The 26,735-nt window shown below is 50.2% G+C and overlaps 1 protein-coding gene across 1 annotated transcript; it reads right to left on the reverse strand.

Moving 5' to 3' along the window:
- Positions 1-213: 213 nt before the first annotated feature.
- Positions 214-26,212, reverse strand: MARCO (macrophage receptor with collagenous structure). The gene is made up of 16 exons (XM_063084754.1): positions 26,122-26,212; positions 25,062-25,163; positions 24,003-24,227; positions 23,131-23,166; positions 19,172-19,279; positions 19,045-19,089; positions 16,590-16,634; positions 16,187-16,294; positions 12,714-12,812; positions 11,851-11,886; positions 11,267-11,365; positions 11,111-11,173; positions 3,397-3,441; positions 2,362-2,460; positions 1,550-1,726; positions 214-347 (listed from the first exon to the last, which is right to left on the reverse strand). Exons 1-16 carry the CDS (start codon positions 26,210-26,212, stop codon positions 214-216), a joined length of 1,512 nt encoding a protein of 503 aa, XP_062940824.1.
- Positions 26,213-26,735: the final 523 nt, after the last annotated feature.

Below are 26,735 nucleotides of genomic sequence, written 5' to 3' on the forward strand. Positions count from 1 at the left end.
ATGTTGGGTGCACTGGGTGGCCATATCAATAAGGGTTGAGAGGCACTGACTCAGTGCTACGTATAGCCACAGGTAGCCCTTTGAGTTTTATTAATGACCTCTCCCCACAGGCTGTCTGGCTGCTCCCAGAGAACTCCGCAGAGAACCTCTGCCTTCCCACGTGTGAGCCCTCTGTGGACATCTTGGGAGCAGAGTGGTGACAGGCCTTCAAGGTCACTGGCTGCACTCCACGCCTGCATCCTCACTGTGCTTGCAGTTGTGGGAGCCCCAGTCACTCTTTCTGCAGTTCCACAGTGTCTGTTCTGTTCCTCTACATTCAACATCATCCAGCCAGATGGTCCCAGTGCCTTGACACAGAGAAAGCGATGAGGGAAAGAACAGGATCAGGGTGGAAGCAAAGCAGCTGCATGTGTGCCTGGAAGCTTCTGTCTGGGATAGACTTCTAATCTCTCCCACCTTCACTCACGCCCAGTGTGCTAGTCCGGTCTTTTACAATGACTCTGCCTCTGTCTGTTTTCTACCCTTTGACAAAAGTCTTATCCAAATATGGAATACTTAGTCCATGCATTATTTAAAATCTCATCCTGGGGGGTCCGTCTCTTCTCTGCTAATTCACTACTGCCATATCCATGTTCCTCAAGTGCCCTTCTAACCACATTATTCCTCTATTCTAAAGCATTCATGCCTCTCAAACTCCCTTTCTTCTGATATAATTGAAAACAAATGGATTATTTGGTTGCAGTCATTTATAGTACGTGACTTAATCTGTGCAAGGAAAATGTGTATTTTAAAGGATTTTTACAGTTCAACTGGACTCAGATTAAAAAGCAGGTATGCACTTTGGGGTGGGTTAAGGACAGAGAGTATCTGGGGGTGGGAGCAGGGCAAACCAGCCTCGATTTCCTGCAGGGTCAGCTTTTATAGCCAAAGAAAGGGGCTCAGCCCAGGGACTTAACTCCTTTGCTGAAGGTTTGAACCTCTGGACCAAAGACATAAGTGAGTCTCTAGCACCCAAGGACATCTTCCCCAAACTGATTTTTAAAGTCCCTCCTGAGGTTTATCTCTTTCCTTCCCACCTTCTCTATAAAGATGATCATAGCCAAGACTGCTGGAAAATCCAGGCTTCTAGTTTCCAGACAGCTGGAGGGAACATCTGTGTTTGCCTGCCCTACATTTCTCCCTATTCTTCCAATTCTGGCACATCAGCTATCCTTTGAAGAGCCACCTCCCACAAACAGCCTTGGCCATGCAGCATTCTGACTCTGGGACTGAGCGGACACTCACCCAAGCCTGGCCAGCCAGACCCCACTCAAGCCTTCGCTGTCACTGTTGGGGAAGAGAGGCCACCTTTCTGCTGGGGTTGCCAGGCTGGAAGGATGTAAGCCCAGAGCCCTGAACTGTAGAAGTTTTCAGTTGCTTGAACCAATGCTTTTCTTTTAACCCAGAGCACACTCAGTCATGTGCAACCAAAGAGTGTCAATACTCCATTAGTAACAGAAAGCCACTTCAGCACTCAAGGGAAGAAGTCCCACGTAGATGCTTCACTTACCAGCTTGTACTGTGAAAATGGCCCTTCCTCTGGAGTAACCCAACATGCGGCAGAAGACAGTGGCATCGGAATCGTCCCAGCTGTCATCACAAATGGTCCCCCAGACACCATTATAGTAAACTTCAGCCCGGCCTCGATAACTGCTGCCAATGATCCTGACGCGTGCTAGGGGCTCACCTGTGTGACAAAACACAGGTGGGAGCAGCGAAGAAAAGTACCTCAGGGCTTTGTGCAAATGCAGGCTCTTCCTGTTCAATTCTGGAAGTTCTGTAGTTATGGAAAAGAAAGCTCCCTGCTTGACTGTCATCAGAGCCTGGGGCACCAACACAACCTGGCAAGCAGCCTCTGTGCACCTGGGCCTGTGGGCACGAGGCCATAGGAGCAGGTGCCTCTGTGGCTGGTCCCGCAGACCCCACAGACCACGTCTTGTCATGTGTTGTGGAGAGAAAAAAAGTTGAGAAAATGGAAGGAAGGAAAGAAGGGAGGCAGGGAAGGGAGACATGGAGTGTGACGGGAGCATCTGCTTTCTGGAAAGATCCAGGCGGTGATGGAAAGTGTCAGGGGTGGCCAGCGCACAGATGGGCAGAGCTCAAGTGCACATTCACTGTCTCCTTCCCGGAAAGCCCGGTTGTGCACTCATGCCTGGGATGATTCCCTTATTCACTGTTGTACGCTCCTGCCTAGGATAATCCCCAGCACCTAACCTGTCAACTGAATAAACAAACCTCTACCCTCCCAGGTTCTGAAAATCCCCCAGTCCCTTAAAACAGGGCCTCTCCTAAGAACCCACGAAGCAGAAACAGAGGCCTTACCTTTCACTCCAGGGTCTCCCTTTTGGCCAGCTGGTCCAGGTGCTCCCTTGGGGCCTGCCAGCCCTGGGCTTCCCTTTTCTCCCTTCAAACCTGCAGGGCCTGGAGAGAAGGGAGACCACCTCATCAGATGCCCTTCTGTGCTTTCCCAAGGGGGACCCAGGGCCTGGGTGTGTAATGAATGTCTTGTGCTTAACTACCAGGTTTCCCCGTGAATGGGCTGTTTGAACATCAGCCTGTGTCTCTGTCCATGGGGGGGGGGGGCTGCTCTAATCTCCTGACTCCCAGGTAAATGCTGAGGAGAATGCGCAGGTGGAAACAGCTGACAGCATTCCAGAGGTTTTTGGTCCTCAGTAGATTGCACAGTTATGTGAAGTTCTTGCCCGTCTGGGGTGATTCACTAAATGTTTCTAGGACTCAGTGTCTCAAGTAAATTGAAATAGTGATAGATTATGCGGCACATGAGGAAGAAAAATTGCTCATGGAACTTGTTGGAGACGTTTTGCTTTAGCGCTTGTTAGGGCAGGGCTGTGAGGAACCAGAAGCGCTGTGCAGCCAGTGCCCAGCTCGGTAACCAACTCTAAGTGTGGGCTCGGGGTGTGAGGACGATAGTGACAGAGCCTCATGAGAGGCAGCGGGAGGAGGAGGGGAGGGGCTGCGGCCATGAAGAAGAGGCAGATGGACCAAAGCAGAGGTGGGGAGCACCAACCCCAGACTGGAAAGGAAGGTCGTACCGCACCACTGTGGCTGCATGGCCTGAAGCCACCGCCTGCCTCACCGGCTCTCCTGACATTTTTTACCCCTTGCCATTCTCAGCCCCTGCTCCACACCCTACACCCCCCACGACACTGAATTCCTATCGTTCCCCAGGTTTTCCAGGGAGGAATCCGAGGCTGGGGTGACAGAGCCCTGGTATCCTAGCCTCAACTTTGGGTAGAAGGTCACAGCCGCACATTCAGGTCAACGCGCCCCGCCCTCCGAGGACACACGCCTTCCCAGTCATCATTCTGAGAAATTAAAATGAAGCCGGCCCTTTACCTGGAACTCCTGATTCTCCTTTTGTTCCTTTCTGTCCTTGAAGTCCTAAGATCAAAACAAAAAAAAGGGGCGGGGGGGGGGGGGGGAGAGAAGATAATAAAACTTAGATAGTAGACACTTTTAATCTTAAAAAAGGTAGACGTCTACCTTTTGTCTGATTAATGCAGACGGAAAGATACATTGGTTCTCCACGATTGCTTAAAACCTCTTTAGCAGAGCATAAAAGGAGACAGCCTGCAGCCAAATGGGGATGGGCATGTTAGGTGACACAGCAAAGTACTGGAGGAGAGCCTGGTCAGACAGACCCCAGACTCACTGCCCATAGATAACCTGACTCGGTGTTTAAATCCAACCCCATTCCGTGCTGTTGCATTTTGGGGGATATTGAGAGATATTGGAGAATTGAGAGATATTTTAAAAATAAACTCATTTTGATTTCCAAAAGACTGAAAAGGGGACCCAAGGAGCTTTGGGGGTCCTAACCCACAGTAGATGCTCCATAAGTACTTATGGATTTATTTCACCCAGTGTGGCTAAAGATTCATGTGACAATAGGGTCTCCTGTCCAGAAAATGAAAAAATAATAATTGTAATCATTGGTGATGATCTCATTTGTAGTTAATTTAAAAGGCCCTTCTTTCCTTCCTTCCTCCCATTCATCCTTTTATGCAGTAAACTTTCATGGAAGACCCACTGTCCCCAGCACCCCGCTGGGTCACTGTGCGATAATAATTGGTTCATTTGGCAACATCACGGTCTCTCGATTTTAAGTGCCAATATTGATTTTATTTCAGAGAAACAGGACTCCCCAAGACAGGTGCACAAACTTGGGAAAATGCAAGCTCATTGTTGGCTATGAAATGACAGTCACTAGAGGGTGAGACACAGTGTGAACAGCTGTTCAGGGGCATCTGTGGTCATCGCCGTCCCCCTGAGGGGCTTCTCTCCCAGGGCACAAGCCAGGTCTTAACCACAGATCCACCCTTCTGGTGATCAGAAACCGCAGAGAGCTCAGCTGTCCTCACTGCAGTTGCCTGGGGAAGTTCCTACCTACCCTGCCCCTGCCTCCCACTTCAGTTTCTGAGTTTCCTGAGCTCCTACAGTGTGCGGGTCAGCAGAGGGCGAGGTGAGGGGCTGGCCGGCCTCTTTAGGACCACTTCTTCGAATAATGAACAAGAGAAATATTGGCTCCCAACAATATTTCAGAGGACCTGCCCTGAGGCCTGGCACTGCCAGGGGAGGAGGGTCAGAGAGCCAAGAAGCTAGGAGCTACCCATGGCAGCAGGAGAAGCAGGAGGCACCGGGGGACTCTGAGAGGCCGACTACTCTTCAGCCCTCATTTTAGGACGAGGGACAGAACTGAGGCTGGAATAGGCTCTTCTAAGAGCTGGAGGTGCCTTAGAGGTCGGTGCTTAGCAGACAGGCCCTGGCTGCCCCGTGCCATTTGTGCGTGCACTGGTTCCTCTGATTAGAATGCTCACCCCTTTGGTCCACCTAGAGAACTCAGAGTTAGCCTGTAAACCCTGAGAAGATGTCAGATATCACTGAATGGGAGGCCTTTCCTGGCCTGGCCTGATGAATGATGCTCTTTCTCCCAAGGCAGAAGAGCAAAGTGGTTCCAGAGTCTGACAGTCTGGGCTTGGGTCTGCCTTGGCCTTTACTGGCTTTGTGACTTGAGCCAGGTGTCCCTGCTCTGGGCCTCAGTTTCCCCCCTGAGTCTCCTTGTTGCCTCTTGAGGTACTTGTGAGACTGAAATAAGGTTGTGTGTTTTGAGGGCGGGTCCCACATCCGGCCAGCGCTGAGTAAACGGTGCCATGAAGCCCCATGGCCCTTCTTGCATGTGTCTGTCTCCTGTCCAGGTGGGGAGCACTTTGGGCGCTGGGGCTGAGCCCCTGCATGAGCACCCAGCTGGCTGCCCAGCCAGCACCTGGTAAATGCTTGCTGGTGACCTTCAGGGACTCAGCCGAGGCCACCCAGCAGAGGCAACCGATGTCTCTTCTCTGCTTACTCATATCTGCAGAGCATATGTCAAGATTGGAGGGAGAAGACCACATTCAGAAATATATCTAGAGGTTTATTAAAGAGAAAAACAGTCCACATTTAGACTGTCGGCCCTCTCTGTCTACATCTTAGAGGACACCATATTACAGAAATCTCCCCCATAAGTGCCTGTTCCTAGAAGCAAGGTTTAGAGACCCCAGGGCACCGTGACCTTCTCTTATTGTCCCCACCCAAAGAGTTGCACCTCTCCAACTGTCCTCCAAAGCATGGAACAACAAACATCCTTGCTAAGACAGGAGCCATAGGGAAGCCCCGGTGTGGCAGGTTCATGCCCCTGCCTAACACTTGCGCTTCATTTCTCACACTCTCCCGTCCCTGCCTCTCACCTCCAGGGAGCTCAGCATCAGCTGCTGTCTTACTGTGCCAGGCACTGTGCCAGGGGCTTTATATACACTATCTCGTCCATTTTTCAGCTTCCTGCATGGTAGAGTTACTTCCCTTCTTTACAGAGAAGGAAGTCGACACCTAGAGAGGCTAAGTGATTTATCCAAGATCACACAGGGGTGAGTGGTGAAGTCGGGGTTGTGACCCAGGTTTGGCCTCCCACTATGCTGTGAAGCCTCCTTTGTTCCATCAGCATGCCAGGGCTCAACCCTTCCTGGAGTTTCACTAGGGCAGTCCACTTGGTTCCAAAGGCCCCTACAGTCTCCTTTGGGCCATCCCTTACCCTTAAAAAAGGAGTGGTCAGACTAGAGCATGCATGAGAATCACTTGGATGGGGCTTGTTAAAAAACAATTTGTGAGGCCCCACCCCAGAACTGCTGATTAAATGGGACTGGGCTGGGGATCTGAGAATCTGCATTTCTAGCAGTTTCCTAGGTGATGCTGACACTGATGGTCTGGGGCCCACACTTTGAGTAGCACTGCCTTAAACAAATCCACTCATTCTGCAGGGACCAGCTGACAGCCCACTTCCTCCAAGCAGCCTTCCTGTCTCCGTAGGAGCTCACAGCTCCCACGACTGAGCTCTCTCAGAACCACTGTTCCTATGGCAGAGGTTGGCCCTTGATGAAATGCTTTCTGATATGTGTTTGATGGGTGTCGATTTTGTCTTCAAAACTCCCCTCTTAGGGCCGGCCCGTGGCTCACTCGGGAGAGTGCGGTGCTGATAACACCAAGGCCCCGGGTTCGGATCCCATAAAAAAAAAAAAACAAAAAAACAACAACAAAAAAAAAACTCCCCTCTTCAAGGGGAGGAAATCGGGTTTGAGTTTTGTGCAATTTCTATCCAAGCCTCTCTGGACTCAGAAGGCGCTAGCTGACAGGCTGCTCACTGACTGTTTGATCGAGGTACAAGTAATTTCTTCACTGTAAATCAGAAAGCACCCCAATTGGATTAGCTCCTGCACATCAGAGGATGAAACACCTAAAAAATAAGGTCTAGAACTTCGTGTTGTGAAACTACACTGAATAGAGCTAATGGATGTTGGGTTTTTCTTCTTAACCACAAGCAAATTGGTTTTCTCTGAGTATCACAAACTTATCAAGCTGAACGGGCCCATAGTAACTTATTTGTAAGATGTTTTTAGAGAAATGATTTTCCCCCAAGAAGATAGTTTGTTTAGTTAGAAATTACGTGCCTTCCTATGGTTTGGTGTTCAGCTGGTGTTCTGACTAAAGTCTTAGATTGTTCTTGCTCTGAGGGGAAATTGCCTATTTCAAACCCAGAGGGCTGCTGAGCTGGCAGGGACCTGGATGTTTTCCTACACTACTCATATGCCACAGAAGAGGAAACTGAGGCCTGACAAGGTCAAGTTCTGGCCCACAGTCACCCAGCTAGTCAGTGGCAAGTCCAAATTGAGGCTCAGGTTTCTCCTGATTTTGAGTTAAATGGAGAAATTTCCAGAGCATCACGAAACTTCCTTAAATACCATCCCAGCTTGCAGGTTAACTGCATACTGGTAAAGTTAGGACTGATTTAACTAATAACTGACTAATTGAGCTGTGTAGCAAGAAGTGAGATGGTAGCTAGGGGACCCAAAATTGGGCAGATGTCCCTAAAAAACTTAGAGGAAAGTGAGGAAGAGTTTTATAAGTGACAATTTAGTAATTTGACTTGGTAATATTTAACAAACTCTTGGAGAACCTCGGTACTTAGATACGGTAATAGAATTAACTAAGAGATTCTATTCATGATACAGGTTGCTCTTATGAATTATGTTTGTTGCTTAAAGTAAATCATCTTAAAATACAGGTGAGAAAATAGATTTCAAGTTATTTGCACTTTGATTTTACCTCAAGAGGAAAATAAAAGGGCTTAAAAAATTCAGATTGCTATGTTTTAGACATAAAGGTCATTGAGATAAAGAATTTCTAATCAGATTGGTGTTTTGGAGTTGAAATGTTTTGGCTGCTTCTAACATCATTTCATGAGGTGGAAATGGTAAAAAGAGAAATGCCATGATTACAAGTTGGAGTCCTTTCTTATTTTCAAACAAACTTTACTTTTCAAAGTAGCTAAAAGATGTGGAGCTAAAATTTTGCTATCTTTTGCAACTGTTTGAAAGAGAAAAAGGTAGAAAAACTAAGTTTTGGGGGTTGGACAAAAGCCTGCTTCTAACAGGTGAAGGAAATTACCATTAAAGAAAGTTCTTCTGGGTATAATGCCCTCCTGAATAAAATGTGGAGTCAGTCTTTCCAGCAGAATGGAAGGGGGTGCACACAAGGGCAGACATTCCACCCGGACTGGAGTGGGGTTAGTGTCTGTTGACAAGGGAGGAAAGTTTGGTGACTCAACCTGGACTTTTTGTGGCATGAGAGGATCAGGATGGGGTGAGGGTGATTTTGATTTCTCTGGAGTCATACACTCTATGTTATTCTGTATAACAAAATCTGGAAAAGCACAACTTTGGAATCAGACTTTGGGACTAACACTCAGGTTCAGTGCACCCTAACCATGAGACCAGGAGCAAAGGGGTTACTGTCTGAGCCTTTTCTTCCTTGGCTGTGAAGTTGGGATGATAAAACTCAGGTGTGGGGTAGATGAACTAAGACCACAGGAGTTAAGTCCCAAGCACAGTGCCTGGCCCAGAGGCACTGCTACTGATGAATGAACTTCTCATTTTTTATATCATGCATAATTAGTGAAATCTCACTATCACCTAGGTCAAGCCAACACACTGTAATTTCTGTTTTCATCCAAAGCAGCTAGATATTCTCTTGAGAGATTAATGATTTTATTTACAAAATGGGAAATACATCAGTTTGAAAACCTGTCTTGACATATCAAAACTGGACAATCATCACAGTAGCTTTAGTTCGGGGAATACCACCATCCCGACATTGGCAAGTAGACATTGTCTTCCATGATGGGAGGATCTGGCCCCCACCACCCACCACCCACGCCTCCTTCTCTCACTTTAGAAATTGTCAAATCTAATCTCTCCAGAAGTTCCTTTGCCTATGACTCCAGGATGATACACAGACCTGGCTAAGATTAGCCAGTTATGGTCCTGTGGGAATTCCCCTCTGAGATGTCCATGCAGACCATCAGCTACATGATCAAAGCAAGCATTTCATCTTGTGTGAGGAGTCTATGTGATTTTACATAAGCAGTAATGCCCCAAATTGAAAGTGTAATTCATCACGTTTACTTGGGCAGCCAGAATTAAGGGGAGCAGCTAGAATTTGGCTGGTATTCACTACCAGGCCTGCTTAATGGAGAACCCTGTAAAGGTGCTCAACAGATAGACAAGGACTCAATGATGATGGAATTAAAATAATCTCCGGATTACGGGCCAAAGGTCTCTATGCTAAAATGAGTATGGGGTCTTGGGTAAATAACTGAGAACGATTATAGGGCCTGAGAGCTTCATGGTTCCTCCTAAGAGTGGAAGTAGCTTCTATTGCTTCTGTTCTGATCCTTTCTGAACTGGGATGGAGGGAAAAGATGTCACTCTTCAGCGTCCCCTGATAGGGGTGGCTGGGAGGAAGACCCCACAACAGAGTGTAGAAGATAAGACCACAAGCTTTGGGTTTGCTAGGCCTAAATTTGAATCCTGGCTGCATCTCTTACAAGCTGTTTGACTTTGGGCCACTTACTGTAAAATACCACTAACCCCCTTGGGTTGTCATGAAAACGCTCATTAGTAGAAGCTGCTCTTATCATGCAAACCCTCCCAGAGTACAGCACACAGGGCAAGATTATCCACCCTTAGACAGTGGAAGACACAGGCTTGGCGCCTGGTGAATGGGCACAGTGCACCTGTGGGTAAAATCATGTTTTACCCCCAGCACTCTTGCTTAATCAAGAACCATTAATCTGGCAATGGGGGTGGGGGCAGAAGATGACTACTATTTATAACTGAGGAATGACCAGGTCATCTCCATGACACCAAGTAGAAAACTCAGGGGCAAGAGAGCTTCAGGCCCCAAGTCAGAGGGACCCTAAGATCAGTGACCAGAGAAGACAGGATTATGAAATCAGAAAAGGCAGCTGACAGGTCAGGGACATCTGACCACCATACCCAGATGGAGCCTTTCCCAAGGCCTTCATGTGGCATCTGCATGGAATCAGGTGGCAGGGCTCCTGCCCATACTTATACACCATCCATGAAAAAGAAAATGTCTCTGAGCCTGGACAAATTAGAAGGACAGAGAGGGCATAGGACCTGCCCTTGTCATGGCTCCCAACAACCTTTAGGAAAACCCAAAGCTCACGGGCTTAGAGTCCAAGGCTGGCCAGAAGGGGGTGATGAATGAAAGAATGAATGAGTTGACCACTTGATTAATTGGAACTGTGAAGGACCAGCCCCTGGTGTCCCGGAGTGAGGACATCCATGTCTGACACAAGCATACCCTTCTGCTCTGGCAGAGGAGGGGCCAAAGCAGACAGCAGCCCTTCTTCACACCCCTGCACTTCTCACAGCATCTACTGCCTGCACCTGGCTTTCCAAATGGCATGTGGCAGTTCTCCCTGCAAATACCCAAGCAGACTGTACATGCACGGCCTGGCAACAGTCTCTGCACCATGCTGTGCATCTTAGGGCAGGAACAGGGCCTTATTATAGTGGGGGACCCAGCACCCAATACGGTGGTTGCAACTTTCTAGACCAAGTGAGTACACCTTTGGTTCCTGAACTTGAACTTACTCAGTGACTGGACAAAACCGGCACCATGATGTATAAAGTAGACTCCATTGGGATGAGGATTTTCAAACAGACATGATGGTATATGAGCATGACTAAGTTGGCATGATGGTTTATAAACTAGTCTTTGTGAGTTTGGTTAGTGTGGGCAGGTACTCCCAGCCTGCCCCTCTAGGATGAGCAAAAAAGGCTTTCTTGACCCTCCTGCTTGAATCCAGAGTCCTGACCCTGGGGACCCCACTGAAAGTCAGCAGGTGAGAGTGGGAGTCATGTACACAGCTGGGAGGCAGACCAGGGAGACGGCATGCACAAGGTGCCCTATGTCTTCCCTAACACTGGAGGTTTGATCACGGCATTTGAGGCCTTCCAGGAACCCTGAGCAGAGAAAGAAGAGCCCTAGGGCCTTGAACTCAAGGAGTTCTTGCCGAGGAAACTGTCCTCCTTAATCAGGTAGCCTCAGGGGCTGGAACACAGGAGACCCTCTGCCTCCTTCTGTGAGCCTGCTGGGAGGCAGTTCTCCTTCCTGCCAGCATCCCCACCCACCACATACCCACACCCTCTGTTACCTGTGTCTCCCTTGCTTCCTTTCTGGCCTGTGGCTCCTGGAATCCCGGGTCTCCCTGGTGGTCCTGGACAACAGAAGCCACAAAGGGCATGAGGGTTGACCTAGGTAGGTCTTCAGACATCACTCCCCACACCCACTGCAGGACCCAGGACCTCACCTGTTAGCCCAGCAGAGCCAGCATGGCCAGGTTCACCTTTGACACCTGGGGGTCCCACAATGCCGGGAAGACCTTGAACACCCTGTGCTCCAGGTTGTCCTGAAAGTTAAGTGGTGACTGCAAGGCTGCGGTGGTTGGAAGACGGCCTGGCTGCCCCCCTCCACCCCGACAGTACCTCTGTTCTCAGCAGTGAGACATGCCCCTCCTAACATCTGTTATTTCCCTCAGCAGCCTTAACCATCTCTCTTTAGAAGCCATGAACTAGCCCTGTTAGTGCGAGGAAAATTAGTCTCAGCAGCTTATTAATCTTTTCCATTCACTGCTGCAGACTTTGGGACTTGAGGACTTACTAGGAACTCTGGGTGTGAATGTCCAACTGCGCCCCTTGGGTGGTAGAGTGGGGCGAAGGTATAAAGAGGAGTATCAATTAAGCCAGACCCTCAGCAAGGTCAGGTTCTCAAGAAACCCTAAGTGCTCTGGTTAATACTACACTGAAATAAAAGATGGTGGAGTCAGGTTCTCTACTTGACTCCTCCCAGGGACAGTGGGAGCTGGAAGGATGCCCAGGTTTCCACAGTTCTTACCTTGATCTCCTTTGGCTCCAGGAGATCCAGCCAAACCTAAAATGAAGAACTTTTAGGAATTTTCTCAAACAACTACAGATAGATCTACCATATGACCCAGCTATTCCACTGCTGGGTATATACCCAGAGGAATGGAAATCATCATGTCAAAGGGATACCTGTACTCCCATGTTTATTGCAGCACTATCTACGATAGCCAAGAGTTGGAACCAGCCTAAATGTCCATCATCGGATGAGTGGATAAGGAAACTGTGGTCTATCTACACAATGGAATTCTACTCTGCTATAAAAAAAAATGAAGTACTGGGCCAGCCTCGTGGCTCACTCGGAGAGCAGCGCTGGTAGCGCGGAGGCCGCGGGTTCGGATCCTATACAGGGATGGCCGGTGCACTCACTGGCTGAGCGTGGTGTGGACGACACCAAGCAGAGGGTTGTGATCCCCTTACCGGTAAAAAAAAATGAAACACTACCATTCACAACAACATGGAGGGACTTAGAGAAAATTATATTAAGTGAAATAAGCCAGGCACAGAAAGAGAAACACTGCATGTTCTCACTTATTTGTGGGAGATAAGAAAAATAAATAAGTAAATATACAAACGAATGAGGGGGTGGGGGGAAGAAGACATAACAATCACAATTCCTTGAACTTGTTAAGACAAGTGAACAGATATGATGTTGATGGGGGAGTGGGGAGAGGGGGGAAGGACAAGGAGGAATTGGTAAAGGGACACGAAAATCAACTACATTGTATATTGATAAATTAAAATTTCTTTAAAAAGGGAATTTATTCCATTTCACTTAGCCTGCCAGAAAACAGGGAATATCTACAGGTCAGTGGCCCCAACCACACGGCCTCTTACCTGGTGGGCCTGGCTTCCCAGAGTCACCTTTACTCCCCTGGGCTCCAGGAGGGCCCATGACCCCTGTGTCTCCTTTGATGCCCATGTCCCCTTTGCTTCCTGCAAAACAAGGAGTCATGGTCAGGTATGGGAGAAGGGCAAACCCCGCTGTGGGGTCCCACTCTGACACTTTCTGTCCCACCCAAATTCCAAACTCAGAACTCCTTGAGCTGCTTATACTTGGTACCCAGAAGTGGAAGACAGAATTGCTGCCCTCAAAGAGCACACCACGGCCACTGAGATAAGACACAGACTCATGAAATTTGGGGAGGTGACATGGCCCTGCCGATGTTCAGAGCCCTGGTCCCCTTGGGAGGGACCACAGCCCCGGCTCAACCAGCACTATCTGGCTCACTTTAGTGTCTGCACTTGGGGAATTATTTTTTAAGGCCTCTCAAATTGAAATCTGAATATTCCAGAAAGCATATCCCAAATGCTGAGAATAGCAACTTTGAGGCACAGATGGAGAGGAAAACACTGCAGCAGCTCACATCCCTGCCAGTGGTTCAGACATGGGATTTCTTGGTATCCACGATTTCAAATTTTCCACTTGTCATCAGCATTCGGGGCTTGTCCCAGTCTGTCCTCTCCTGAGTCCTCCATCGCTCCCTCCTCCTTTCCTGCCAGTGCTGGGTGCATATCAATTGAGGAAGGCTCCTCACAGGGGCAGGACTCTGCGACACCTTCCCAAACTATGAGTGTGGTTGGGAGTGAACTGCACAGCCATCACCAGCCAAACTGTAGGGCCTGCCTTGGCAGCCCACAGGGACAGCTGGCATTTGGTAAGCAGCTGCCGTCCCACTGTCAGCTGGGTGTGAACGTCCAACTCCACACCCCCGGGGGGCAGAAGGGAGTGAAAGTCTCACCTCAGAGAAACTTTATAGGCTCATGCAGGCTTGTTGGGATGGAATTTTGTTAAAAGGCATTTATCGCTCCATTCTATTATTTTGATAACATTAAAGCTGGTGAGGACTCAGGCATGATGCCAACCTTCTCTCCAGTGAACTAGAAAAGGAGACAAAATGCTCCAAAGAGGAAAGAAAAAGCAAGCCTTTCTGGGTCCAAGCTTTGAGAGAAGTTAGTGCCAGGCTTGAGGGTTGGACTCTGAGATGGTTGGATACTTGAAGAATGGTTGGTCCTTGGTGGGGGAGGAAGCAATCAGAAAGAGCTTGGTTATAGCTGAATCTCTTTTAACAACCTAAGGTGCAAACAGCATAGAAGGCAGTTCTTGGCCATTCCAAATGTCCTCTTTGGAGAAGGGTCCAATGGCCCCTGTTGGAAGGGACTGGCAGTTACTCCCTGGGAGGAACTTGTTGGTACCCTACCGCTCTGGGCCAGAACCATCAAGTTATGGCAATTGCTTGGCCATAAGAGGTTTCTTCAGGATGGTCTGGGCCCGCAGCCATGTTGCTATGGCTTACATGTCCCCATCAAAGGGACAATTTTGGGAAGCGGGGCAGTATCATATCAGTGAGAGGACCAGACACCAGCTTGAACCAAAGAAGCACAGCTGCTTCTGACTTCAGAACTTTCCAACATAGCTAAGAGGCGGAATGAGGGAAACAGGTTTGTCACCTGGAACCTCGCCACGGTGGCACCTCTGATCTGCTGGGGTGAAGAGCGTAGGTAAAACCCCAGTACCACTGGGCTCAGGTCTCAGTGGGTTTGTACAGCCCCACCTGCCAGCAGTGGCTTGGGCAAGTAGTGGGTAAAAGACATCTCATGATCTTGGGAGAGGACATTTGGGAAGAAGGGTGGCTGGAGTCCTGGTCTCTGGAGAACTGAAACCGCTGCACCCCTCCGGCTGACTGTAGCGCTTCCTGGCCTGAGTCTGGGTGTGGATTTGATTCCCTCCTTTGTGGCAGTGCAAGAGCGTGGGATGGGAAAAAGTGTGGTTCAGACTCAAGGGCAAAGGGCTGGAGGGCAAAGGCCTCGCAGTCGCCCCTTCTTTGGGGCTGGCGGGGTTGCCTTGAGAAAGTCTGGGTCTTCCTCTGCCACCTACAAAGAGAACTGCAGAGTGCCGGCTTTGGGATGATCCTCAGGGGTCAATGGCCCAACCGCCATCCTGGTGAAAGGATGCCAAGGGGAATTCTGCAGCCCGTCTTGCCCTCTCCAGTGGTGGGCTGCCCATTAAGACCCACAGCTGCCCCTGACATCACAGATCAACCCCAAGTTCTAGATAGTTCTTCCTCCCTGGTCTCAACACAATTGGTTCTCGTGCAAACTTTGCCCACTGATTTTCATTCTTCTGCTGGGCACCACCCAGAACAAATCCAACTTCTCTCCTACAAGTGCCTTTCAACTATTTGAGGACGGCTGACACATCCCTGCTGAGGGCTCTCTTCTTGAAGGCAAGTATTCCCAGTTTCTTATAATGTAAATAATTCCTATTTGCCAGGTACACAGTTATACCTCTTATGGTCTTGTATTCCTTTTGTAATGAATCCTCATTAATTACAGGTAAGTATTATTACCCCCCTCTTCTAAGTGAGTAACTTGAGGCTCAGAGAGGTTAAGTTACTTGCCCGACATCACACACCTAGTGAGCTATATCAGAACCCAATTCTGTCTGATGTTGACGCTGAAGTCCTTCCCTTTCTACCTTGCAGGACAACAACTACTACTGTTACTAATAGATATCATTTAGTGCCTACCATGTGGCAGTCAGTCTGAAAACATGATCTCTAACCCTTATAATGGTCCTGCAAGGTAAGTATAATTTAATCACTATTATTTTAATTTAATTACTAAAATGAGGAAATTAGGCTCAGAAGGTTAAGTCATGTGCGTAGTCACACAGGTGAACAAGTGCAGAGCAGGACCCCAAGCCTGCCTGGCTTCACAGCCCTGATGCCCCCAGGGCACTGCTGAGCCTCCCCAGTGGGGAGGCTCAGAGATTAGGAGGCTGAAGGTGCTCAGTCAAGTCCACGGCAGGTTTCTCCAAGTGTGGCACTTAGACCTCCAAGGCCAGAATCATCTGGGGTGTTTACAACAGACTTTTGGGTTCAATCTGCATTTTGCACAAGCACCCAAATAGCCCATAGCTTGAGAATCCCCTATAGAGATAGCAGCCGCTATCCATGGGGGATTCTAGCTGCCTGGGGTCCCCCCTCTGGAATTAACCCCCTTGACCTCACTGCCATCTGCCATGCTTCCCAAGGCTCCTGAGGGCCCACCCCCTTTGTTGCCTCCCCTTCCTCTCTGAGGACTTAGCTCCACCTCTGTTCCTGCTTGTCACAAGTTGTGCCTGGAGTGACATTGTCCTTCCTCTCACATTGCACCCTTGATCTTTGCTCCCTTGGAAAGCAGAGACCACCCGTAGTACTACAGGGGGGTGCTGTGGGCAGAGCACAGCCCTGCCCCTTGGGACGCAGAGTCCAGGCCCAGCCCCCTTAGCCTCCCAAGAAGCACCGACACCCCAACAAGGCCCTTACCTGGGGGGCCCAGGTCTCCCTTGTCTCCCTTAGCTCCAGCTTCCCCTTTCAGGCCAGTGAGACCCCCCTCGCCTTTGCTGCCCTTCTCTCCTTGGGGCCCTGGGGTGCCTGCAAAGAGAATGGCAGGTGAAGTGGGCTGTCACCATGCTCCTGGGGACAGGCTCCTAGGTAAAGGGACAGGGAGTGTTTGGGGGAGAAGGGAAAGGGATCCCCAGAGGAAGTCTGGGGGATAAGTTAGCTCATCCCTAGGGTGGTCTTGACAAGTATAAGGAGACTCTAGGGAAGAGGACTGTAGGGAGGGCATTAACCCTCTGGGGCTGGGTGGGGGGGGGTGTTGAGGGAGGGGAACTGTTTCAGGGCCTCAGGTGACACATCACTGAAACAAGCAGGGAGTACAAGGTACCTGCCACTCCTTGCTTTCCTGGCTCGCCCTTGGGTCCTCGGAGGCCTGCGCAGAAGGAAAGAAGAGTTCAGTCCCCTGAGTCTGGGCTCTTCCCTCAGCCAACACTCTAGAGCCCCTGATTTGGGCAAAGTGACCAACTCTCTCTCACACGCACTCGTGCACACGTGCACACACATGAATGCACGGACACATGCGTGCGGCAGAGTCCCTGACGGTCCCAGGCAGTGTTCGCAAAGGTGGAATTGTGCCTCGGAATGAGTCCTGTATGGCAGTGGAAGAAAATCTTTGGAGTAAGACAAGTCAGTTTGAATCCAGCTCTGCCTCTGCATGGGCTGGACGGCTTTGGAGAAGTCATCTAAGTGTTCTGTACCTCAATTTTCTCATCTGTAAATTGGGGCTGGTAATAACCACCTGGTCCTCAGCAGGTGCATAATTAGTGCTCCAGGACAAAAATGGAATTAAGAAGTAACTTTTCCCTCCTGCCTGGCCCAGGGATCCTAGCCAGCTGCAGAGTGCAGACTGGAGGTGCTGGGTGTCCCTGTAGGGGGGAGGGGAGGGGTGTCGTCATGACAGGAAGGGACAGTGAAAGTGTGAAGGGAAACTGAGGGATCCAGGAAGGAGAGTGGGAAAGGAGGGGAGGGAGAAAAGGAGGGGGTGGAGAGAGAGGCCCTGGGGAGTTGCTGAATAACACAGCTTTCCCTGGGGGTGCCAGTGTGCCCCAAGGCAAGTGCAGATGGGCTCTGGGCTGCACAATCCCCATGGAGCCAGTGCAGCCTGCTTCTTGGAGGATTTGAGCTGAAGAAAGAATTGCCCTGTTTTAGTAAGATCATCCAGCTCTGCTCTGAGCCCTCTATCAGAGCCGGTGTGATGTGCAAGCCTATTAGAGTGCTGAAGAGAAGGGAGACTCAAGGCTGTGATCCTTTTTGAAGGAAATGACTGGCCTCCTTGGACTTCTGCCTGGCCTTTCAAGCCGGCCTCAGAGACTCCAGTCTGGTGAGTTCCAGAACCCAGCCTGCGTCCCTTCTCTCTGGGAGGAAAGCAGGGGAAGACCCACTCCCCTCTGAGTGAGCCTGTCCTGCTCCCAGCTCCCACAGGCTGAGTGTGTGTTTGTGCACGAGGTGTGTGAGTGTATGTATGTGTGAGTGTGTGTGCATGAGTGGGACTGTGCTTGTGAGTATAAGAATTCAAGTATGTCATAAATGTGTGCACATGAGTGTGTGAGTGAGTGTAAGCATGTGCGCAGAGTGTGTGGTATGTGTAGGAGGAATGCAGTTATGTGCAGATGTGTGTGCACGCATGTGTGTGAGCACGTGGGTTTGCAAATATGTGTGAGAATGCAGTTATATGTATAGACATGTGTGCACATGAGTACGTGTGTGAGCACATGGGTGTGCACCTGGGTGTGTGTGATGTGTATGTGAGTGCAGGTGTGTGCTCCTCACTGCACCATAAACTCTCCTTCCTAGTGTTTACACATCCTTTCCCCTTAAAGCCTCTTTAGAAAACCCCCTGCTGGAGAAAATAGGCTCTCTGGGATCCCTTCTATTAAATTCCTCCCCAAAATGAGTTCCTCAAGGAAGATTTTCCCTCCTGACAAGTTTCCTCCTGATGACTGGTGGTGTTTTCTTTCTGCTTCAGCAGCTGGGGGCTTAGAGGCTGTTGGCTGTTTACTTCTTCCTTCCTTGTTAATCCTCTCTCTCTGCTCTTTGTCTTGCAAAGGTCTTATTGTCTTTGCATCTTTCCGTCTCCGCAGCTTCAACCCCTCTGGGAATTTAGAAGCTGAGGGTCTAAGTGAAGAGAGGATCTAGCAGAGAGTAGTACATCAAGGTGATGGCTTGATGTTTGGTCTGTACGTGGGGAGAGTCAGCTCTGGGTCCCTGCACTCTGACAGAGCCGTGCTGTGGCCATTTGTAAGACTCTGGGCAGGCTTAGCCTACTATCTACAAAATGAAAATTCATACTTTCCCAGCAACAATCATGGGCTTTAAATCATTGTCCTGAAACCCCCTAGCAACTCTCTGTGGTGCTCTCATCCCCATTTTACAGACAAAGAAACTGAGGCCCAGAGAAGTAAGGGAATGTTCCCAAAGTCACAGAGCTAGTCTCTGGTGGTGGTAGATGTATCAGACTATAGAGTCCCTGTGGACCAGAGCTTGACTTTCCTGAGTGGCGCTCATAGGCTTGGACTCCCCAACACAGCGGAGGAGACCAGAACACCCATAGCCCTCCAGCCCCAACTGGGCTGAGGCGCCATATGGCTGTCACTGCCCCTGAGGGCTGCTGTCCAGCCCTGCCCTCCCTGTGATATGGGGTGCTTCCTAGCTCTCGGCCATTTGGGGCCTCACACACAGATCCTACTGTTTAGACTCTGGAGTGGGCCTGCGTCTGCAGCCCTTTGCAGTTACTCTGGGAAAGCTTGCTATGTGCTCCTGTGCACATGCCCAGCCCTACTCACCTGCCTCTCCCTTGGTTCCTGGTGGGCCTTGGGGTCCTGGGGGGCCTGGAAGGGAGAAGGAATTCAGAGTGAAGCCTGGACAAGGAGGAGAACAAAGGTGATCGGGCCAGGAATCAGCGGTCAGTACCTGTGGCTCCGTCACGTCCTGCGGCGCCCCTGTCTCCCTTCTCAGCAGGTGGCCCTGGCAGTCCAGGGGTGCCAGGTATGCCCTCAGCCCCCTTTTGACCTGGAAGACCTGAGGAAGAGGAGCAGGGACATCAATGAGTCGACCATCAAGGTGGGGTGACGATGCCGTCACTCCTGCGATGATTCTCCCAACAGACTCTCACGGAGCACTGAGCACTGAGCATGAGCCAAACTGCATGGAAAGAAGACAAGACAGAGAAGCGCAAGGCCTAGAAAGTAAATGGACAAAAAATTGTGCCGATGATGTCTTCTGAGGGAGGCTGAGTCAGACCCTGGGTTAAAGTATTACTACTGCCCCTTCAGCTGGTGACCTTGGGCAAGTCACTGTATCTTTGAGCTTCAGCTTCCACGGCAGTAAAATGGGTCAATATACCAGTTACCCAGGGCTGTCCTGAGGTCACCACGTGGAGAGCCATCATGGAAAACACACGAGGCACACTCTGGACACATGGGATCTATTCTGCAACTCACACTGTTCTCTGCTGTTTCTAAGCATTGCTTTGCAGATGGGGCTCCCTCAAGTTTCACAACATGCCAGGTGGGCAGGATGGGGCTCCTTGTCCCCATGTCACCAAGAAGGGGAGTGATGTTCTGAGCATCCTGGGCCTTGCCCGAGATCACACATTTAGAGAGTGGCTGGCAGATTCCAGGTCTGCCAAGAGCAAAGCCAGCACCCTTGCCAAGGCACCATGGTGGTGAAGCGTCATGTGCTTTCTCATTCAGGGTAGAATCCCAGTCCAGTCGGTGGGGTCCATAGTGTTATATCATTTTATATCTCCAGGACGAGGGTCTGGAAGGATGGAAGAAGTAGAATTGGGGACTAGAACCTCTCACTTCAATAGAGGGTCCCTTTCCCATGTGTGGGGAGAGAGAAGTAGCTCAGGGTTTGACACCTGGTTCCTATGACCCCCTGTGTGACCTGAATAAGGGTCTTCCTTTGGCCTAGACCTGGTCTCGTCTGTAACAAGGAAGTAGCAACGCCCAACTCACAGGGGCCTCGGGAGGACGAAATGAGGTGGTAGGACTTGGGAGAAACTCCGTGAAAGGGGGTGTTGTTATACTCACTAGCCAAAGGGAAGAGGCAAGAACCTCAGAGACCCCACGGGCACAGGGGCCACCTCTTGCCCCAGGCAGGTGGGGAGAAAATGCGCCACTTTTTGATAGGATAACCCCTAGGCTCCTGTGCCTGTGGGCATGGCTTCCCCCTACCCCTCTCAGGCAGTGCAGGCTGTCCTGGCTTCATAGTGGTGGCCTGGCCTCCTGGGGCAAGGATGGGGTTCAGGCTCAACAGTCTAATTCACCTCCTCCAAACCTGCCAGCATCATCTTAAGCAAGCCAATGTACCTCGGAGCCTCAGTTTCCTAATCTGTGAAATGGGGATTATAGCAACAGCTGCTTAGGATTAGTGCAAGGAGTCAACAGAGCATAAAGTGCCCTGTACTTATCTCAGGGTGTCCTCGCCCACTCCCCCCCACACCCAGGCTGCCTCTCCCCAACCTGCTCCTCCCCAGCCTCATCTGCTCTTGTGCTCCAGGCACGCGGACCTTCCTTCTTTGTGTTCCTTGACTCACCATGCTCCCTTCCCACCTCAGGGCCTCTGCACATGTGGCTCTCTTGACCTGGGACCCACGTTTCCTGGAAACCTTCTACTGACCCAGCTGAAGGTCACTTCCTCCAGGAGCCTCCCTGGGGGCCCCCCTCTACGCCTCCTCACCCAGGGAGCTGCTCCACCCTTCCAGAGCAGTCCCGGGGCTGTAACCACATCATGCTGCAAGTTGGTCTCCTCCCTAAACAGGAAGGTCAGTGAGGGCAGGCTCTTGTCTGTCCTCTTCATGTCTGGATTCCCAGTGCCTAAAGTGCTGTCCCCTCCTTATGCAGCTCTCAGTAAATATTTGTTGGGAGAAAGGAAAGAAGTCCAGGACAGACAGCACAGGGAAAAAGAGGGATAGGTGGGCTCTATGGTCCCCTTCCTTGACGCTCAGCTGAGGTGCAGTTTCCCCGACAGTGTTCTGGGAAGCCTGGGCCAGAGGGCAGCTCCACAGGCAGACCGCCTCTGGGGCCAAACCGGTGACCTCGGAGCTCTGCACTAGCCCTCCCTCCTGTCCACCTATTTATCTCCAGGGCAAAATAAGCCTTTGGGGAGTCCTGACCAGGCAAGGCAAGCCACGGCGAAGAGAGGAGGCCACAGCGTCCCTAGGGTGGGCCAGGGTGGCAGTGGAAGAATCTAGAAAGGAACGTGGTGCCTGAGGAAGGAGCCCAGACTTCTGCAGCCCCAGCTTCTGGAATCACTGTTTCCTGACTCTGGTTTTGTGGTTCCAAAAGAGAGAGTAGAAAGAGAGAAAGAGACAGAGACAGAAGTCAGAGACAGAGAGAGACCTGGAGAGACATGGGGAGATAGAGTTGGAGGTTCTACATGCATACACACGTATATATTCATACAGAGAGAGACCAAGAGAGACCAGAGGGAGCCTTTGTTCTATACCCTGGGGGAGGTAGACTCTGAGTCCGGTCCTGGAGCTGTGCTTGGGACCAATGAGGGGACAGATTTTAAAGCCCAGACTAAACCCACTGGGTTGAGAAGAGGTTTATACATTGATTCTGTCAATGAAAGTGACAGAAGTTGTTGGAACAGCCCCTCCTTGGAGGGAAGGGATTAACATTCATCGGGCTGGGGGCTCTCCAAGCATCAGCTCATTTAATCTTCCCAACAACAGCAAAATAACAACAACAACAATAACAGCAAGTAATAATAATAATGTTATCGAGTGCTGGGCACTGGACTAAGCATTTCACATTCTTTGTTTTATCCTCACACCAATCCTAGGAGGTCCTGTCATTATACCCATCTTGTAGGGAGGACACAGAGCACAGAAATGTTAAGTGACTTACTCAAGGTCACCCAGCTCATGAAGGGCAGATCCAGGATTTGTCCCCAGGTCTGTCAGTCAGCCACATCCATGCTCCTGCCACGATGCAATGCAAGGCTGCCTCAAAACTCTCCCTGGCCAGTGGTGTGATCTGGGCCATATTTGAAAAGTTATGGGACCAAAGGACTCTGTCCCAAGAATGTCATGTATATTTATCTTCGGGGTGAAACTTCAGCCATTCAGCTGATGGAAAGGAGCAGAGGTATGAGCGAGTGTGTGTGCGTGTCTCTGTTGCATGTGTGTGCGTGTGTGCAACACACACGTGAGCTGAGGAAGGAAGAAAAGGCAAATAGGCCACAGGCCTTGTCCTCAGAAAGCACTTGCTACTGTCACACATCTTTTGCACATCATCTCCCTTGAGTATTAGAGCAGCCCTGTGAGGTGAGTCAAGTTATCCCCATTATTTTCTGTACAGGCAAGCAGTTGAGGTTCCGGAGAAGTTAACTAACAGGCCCAAAGTTGCACAGCTAGTAAGTGGCAGACCTAGCATTAGAACTAGAGTCAGCCTGACTGCACAGCCTGCTCCTCCATGACTTTACATGCACACACACATCAAGATAGTCCTCCAGGAGAGACAAGCCGTACACCCGTGGAAATGATCACAGCACCCCAGTGATAAGCGCTAAGTGGTGGGTGAAAGGCACCTGGAAAGAAAGGCACATGGGAGATGAGGAAGGAGGCCCACACTTGCAGTTGGATGCCACTTGGGCTGGGTTGGAATGGCTAGGTTGGCATAGCTGGGGTGGAGAGCGGAGGCCACTTCAGGCAAGGAGAAGGGAAAGGCCCAGGAGCTAGAAGTACAAGCATGGTCAGGGGACAGACAGGAGATCTAGCTGAGGGCCAGGGAGGCTGTGGGGAGCAGTGGAAGGTTAACTGGGGTCAGATGTCAAGCCCAGCACAGCACAGGCCAAGGAGCTCTTGGGGGATGGATATGGGGAGACAGCAGGATGCATCAGAGTGGAAGTGAGCCTACCTGGGGCACCTCGTTCACCTTTGATCCCGAACAGCTCTGTAAAGGAACGAGAGGGGTTGCAGGCTGAGCTGTGTGGGCACCCTGGGCTCTGCACCCACCCAAGAACTCCCAGGTGCTGTATTAGAAGGATGAGACCACCCATGTGATGAGCAGAGCCTTTGGTCCACTTGTGGGGGTTTGGACAACAGGAGCCAAACACCCAGGTGTTTTTCAGGAAAGAGTCCTTGGAAAGAGCAGATGTTTAGCTGTAACTATGGTCTGTACCCCAAAAGTGGTAGATCCCTGGGAGCCATGGAAGTGTGGAAAGGGGGTTGTGACCAGCTGCATGCACCAGGCATTGCTCCAAAGCAGCTTGAGGGGGTTCCTTAGGGCCTCCTCGTGTTGGTCAAAACAAGGTCCTTCATGATTCAAGGAAGGCAGAGGCACTCCCAGGGTGTGTCTGAGCCTGGGCTCTGTCCCTCTTCCCACAGCTGTAGGCTCTCCTCACATCCTGACTCAGCCTGCTTACTGGGCAGGCTGTAGCCTCTGGAGGGATTTGCTGTCCTGGGCCCTTTACCCATGATGTGCTCCCTTGGTCACAGGACCCAGCCATGGGATTACCCTCCTAAGTCCCAGCTTGCCCCAGATGGGGAACCAGAGCAAGGAACCATGCTGGGATGGGAGCTCCGTGTCACAATGCAAACCCTACGACAGTCAGGTCACACCTAGGAGTTGGTTTTATCCAAACTGGCCAGGGACAGTGAAGCCCTTCCCGTTCTGGGGCAGCTTGAGAGAAGAGAGTGTGCAGCCATAAGACTACAAGAGGACTGATGGAAGGGGGCCTCCCCCTTCGTCCTCCTCTGAGTCCCAACCCAGAGGGGAGGAGGCCAAACCTGGGTTCTGAGTGAAGTTGTCCACCCACTGCAGCAGGTGCTCCTGGCTGGCATGGACCTGGCTGAGCTGGGCCTGCAGGACTTGCAGCCCTGGTGCACCCCGAGCCGGCTGTTCTCCGAGTTTTGCTGACTGCAGCAAGGAGAAGGGTGAGCTGTCCTCAGTGGCCAGCGTTCCATTGGGAAAGTACCTCTTCAGGGCCTGGAGCTGCTCCTGCAGATTCAGAACTGGACCCCCGCCCCACAGCATTCTTTTAGGGACCTCATTAAAGCCTGAGGCATTTGAGCATATCCCTGACATTCTTGTGTCATGTGTGCATAACTTCTGTAGGCCCTAGATTTATAAACACAAATTCCATGTGGGGTTGGGATCTTGTGTGAGCAGAAAGCTTTCTCTACATATTGAACATGTGTACTCCACAGTCTGGCATGATGTGACACGTCCATAGAACATTCCTGCCTGGCCTCAAGATGTGTTCTCTGCATCCACAATCAATCTCCAGCTGTCATGAAGTGAAGACCTTCCTGCATGCTCTGGATGTGAATGCATGACAACTAACATGCTGGTCTGACTTACATATGTACAAGCAGCCTTCATGTGTGACCTTAATATGCACATAACATGTTTATGACAACTGTGCATGCAACGTTTTTGAGTGCCTGCTGATGGGATACTTTCATGACTTTAAAATTTGGACTGGGGATGCTTTGAAAGTAAAATCATGTTCAAATGAACAGTTTGATCACCAAAGCTCCTCACTTAGAGGCTGGGAATCCTTGATGTTAGATGCATGTGGCATACCCTGGGTGCAATCGTTGCATCTTTCAGTGCTTCAGACACACATGGGTTCACAAGTGCATTCTCAATCTCTCTCTCTCATGCGTACACACATCTACAACACACACTCCCCTCTTTGTCCCCCTCCCAATCACTGTGGCTGCCCAGGGGCTGAGGACTCTCTCCCAGTGGGTGGGCAGCAGTGGCCCCAGCGGTCTCGCTGCATCAGAGGGGCCCAGTTCAGTCACCCCCGGAGGGACCACACAGGACTCAAATTGGTTTACCTTGGACCACCAGCAGCCCGGTGCCCATGGTGAGCAGAATCAGGTAGATGACCACTACAGCCAAGCAGAAGTTCACCCTATTTCTCTTCTTGGGCTTTGGATCTGAAACACAATGCAGGAAGAATGTGGCTGCTGCAGGGGGCACAGAGCAGGGAGGCGCAGTCTGTGCCACGACCCACTCTTTGTGAGCAGAGGGCTCCCTGTGAGGACGAGTGGGAAAAACACCAAAAGCTCACCAAGCTCAAATCTTCCCCACTGTTGGGCATTTATTTGCAGGGCTGGGCAAATGAACGTCTATGCCATGTATCAGTAGCTGGAAGAGGCAGATTACATCAACCTTGCTCACTGTTGAAGCCCTGTGCGGTGCCTGGCTCATGTTGGGTTCTCAATCTCTGTTTATGATTGAATTAATGAACTGGTGTTTAAGTTTCAAAACTCTGGGAGGAGGGGGATTGTTCCCATATTACAAACAAGGAGAGAGGCAGAAGGAAGTTGAATAATTTATTACATTATAAGGTACAGATCTGCAATTCATGTTCAGGTCGTTGCTTTCTTTTTCTCCAGATTTTTAAATTCTAAAAGTAAAACATGCTTGATATAATTTATCAAGCAGTATAGAGGGCATGACAAGGGTTAATAGCCTTCCCTCAAGCCCCTGAGGTCCTAACCCTTGAGCTTCCATAGCATGCTGGGGTGGGCTCGTCCCCGCATCCCTCCTGCTCACAAAATCTTAGAAACCCACATACTCTGAGACAGACTTGCTTTTTTTCTTTTAATCTTACACAAATTATATCATAGTACATATAACAGTGCACATTGCTTTCTGCAATGATTTTCATGGATGTTTTAGTTTTCTTTGTAGAGAAAGATTAAAATTAAGCTATTCTTTTTAATAGTTGCATAATATTCTTTAGAGACAGACGCCACAGTTCATGCAAACATTTCCCTTTTGATGAGCTGTTGTCAGGTCGGGGCATTACAAAAGAGGCTGTAATAAGTCTCTCCTGGGGTCTCAACTCTAATCTTACATCAGCTGTCACCATATTTTGTTTAGGGGTACCAAAGTGTGGGCCCAGGCTGCAGAAGGCCTGCGGTTCCCACTGCTCCCATAAGTTGAGCACCTGCTCTGCACCACCGTTTACCAGCGTCATCTCTAACCCCACAGCAACCCTGCAACATAGGTATGGTCATCAGCTTCTACAGAGGAGACAGTTAGGGTCAGAGAAGTTAAGGTGACACAGCAGGCATGCGACCCCAGGTCCATCTAAGTCCAAGGCCTGAGCTTTCCTCACTAGCCTACATGACTGTCACCCCTGGGAAAAACCCAGCTGGAATAGGCCTTGAGGGCAGAACTGAAGGGAAAGGAGATCCCAAGAGCAGCCCCAGGGAGGGAGGTAGGGAACACAAGCACTGTTTTTGCTTTGTGTAAACACAGGTGGGTTTTCAGCTGACTATCTAATAAATGTGTATGAAGCTCGGGTCGTTTTTCAGGACCTGTGTTATCCTGCTGATATTCTTTCCAGCCACCTGTTTGAGCATCACTCCAAAGCACAGTGGTCTATGGATAGCCCTGGCAGGACTGGGAGGAGTGGTTTTGTTGGTTAGTTTTTAAACATTTTTTTTTTTTTATTGGTGGCACTTGATTATGCTCAGTCTAGCACAGAGTGTCTCCCC

Source organism: Cynocephalus volans, chromosome 1 (assembly GCF_027409185.1).
Source record: "Cynocephalus volans isolate mCynVol1 chromosome 1, mCynVol1.pri, whole genome shotgun sequence".
NCBI classification, from domain to species: Eukaryota; Metazoa; Chordata; class Mammalia; order Dermoptera; family Cynocephalidae; genus Cynocephalus; species Cynocephalus volans.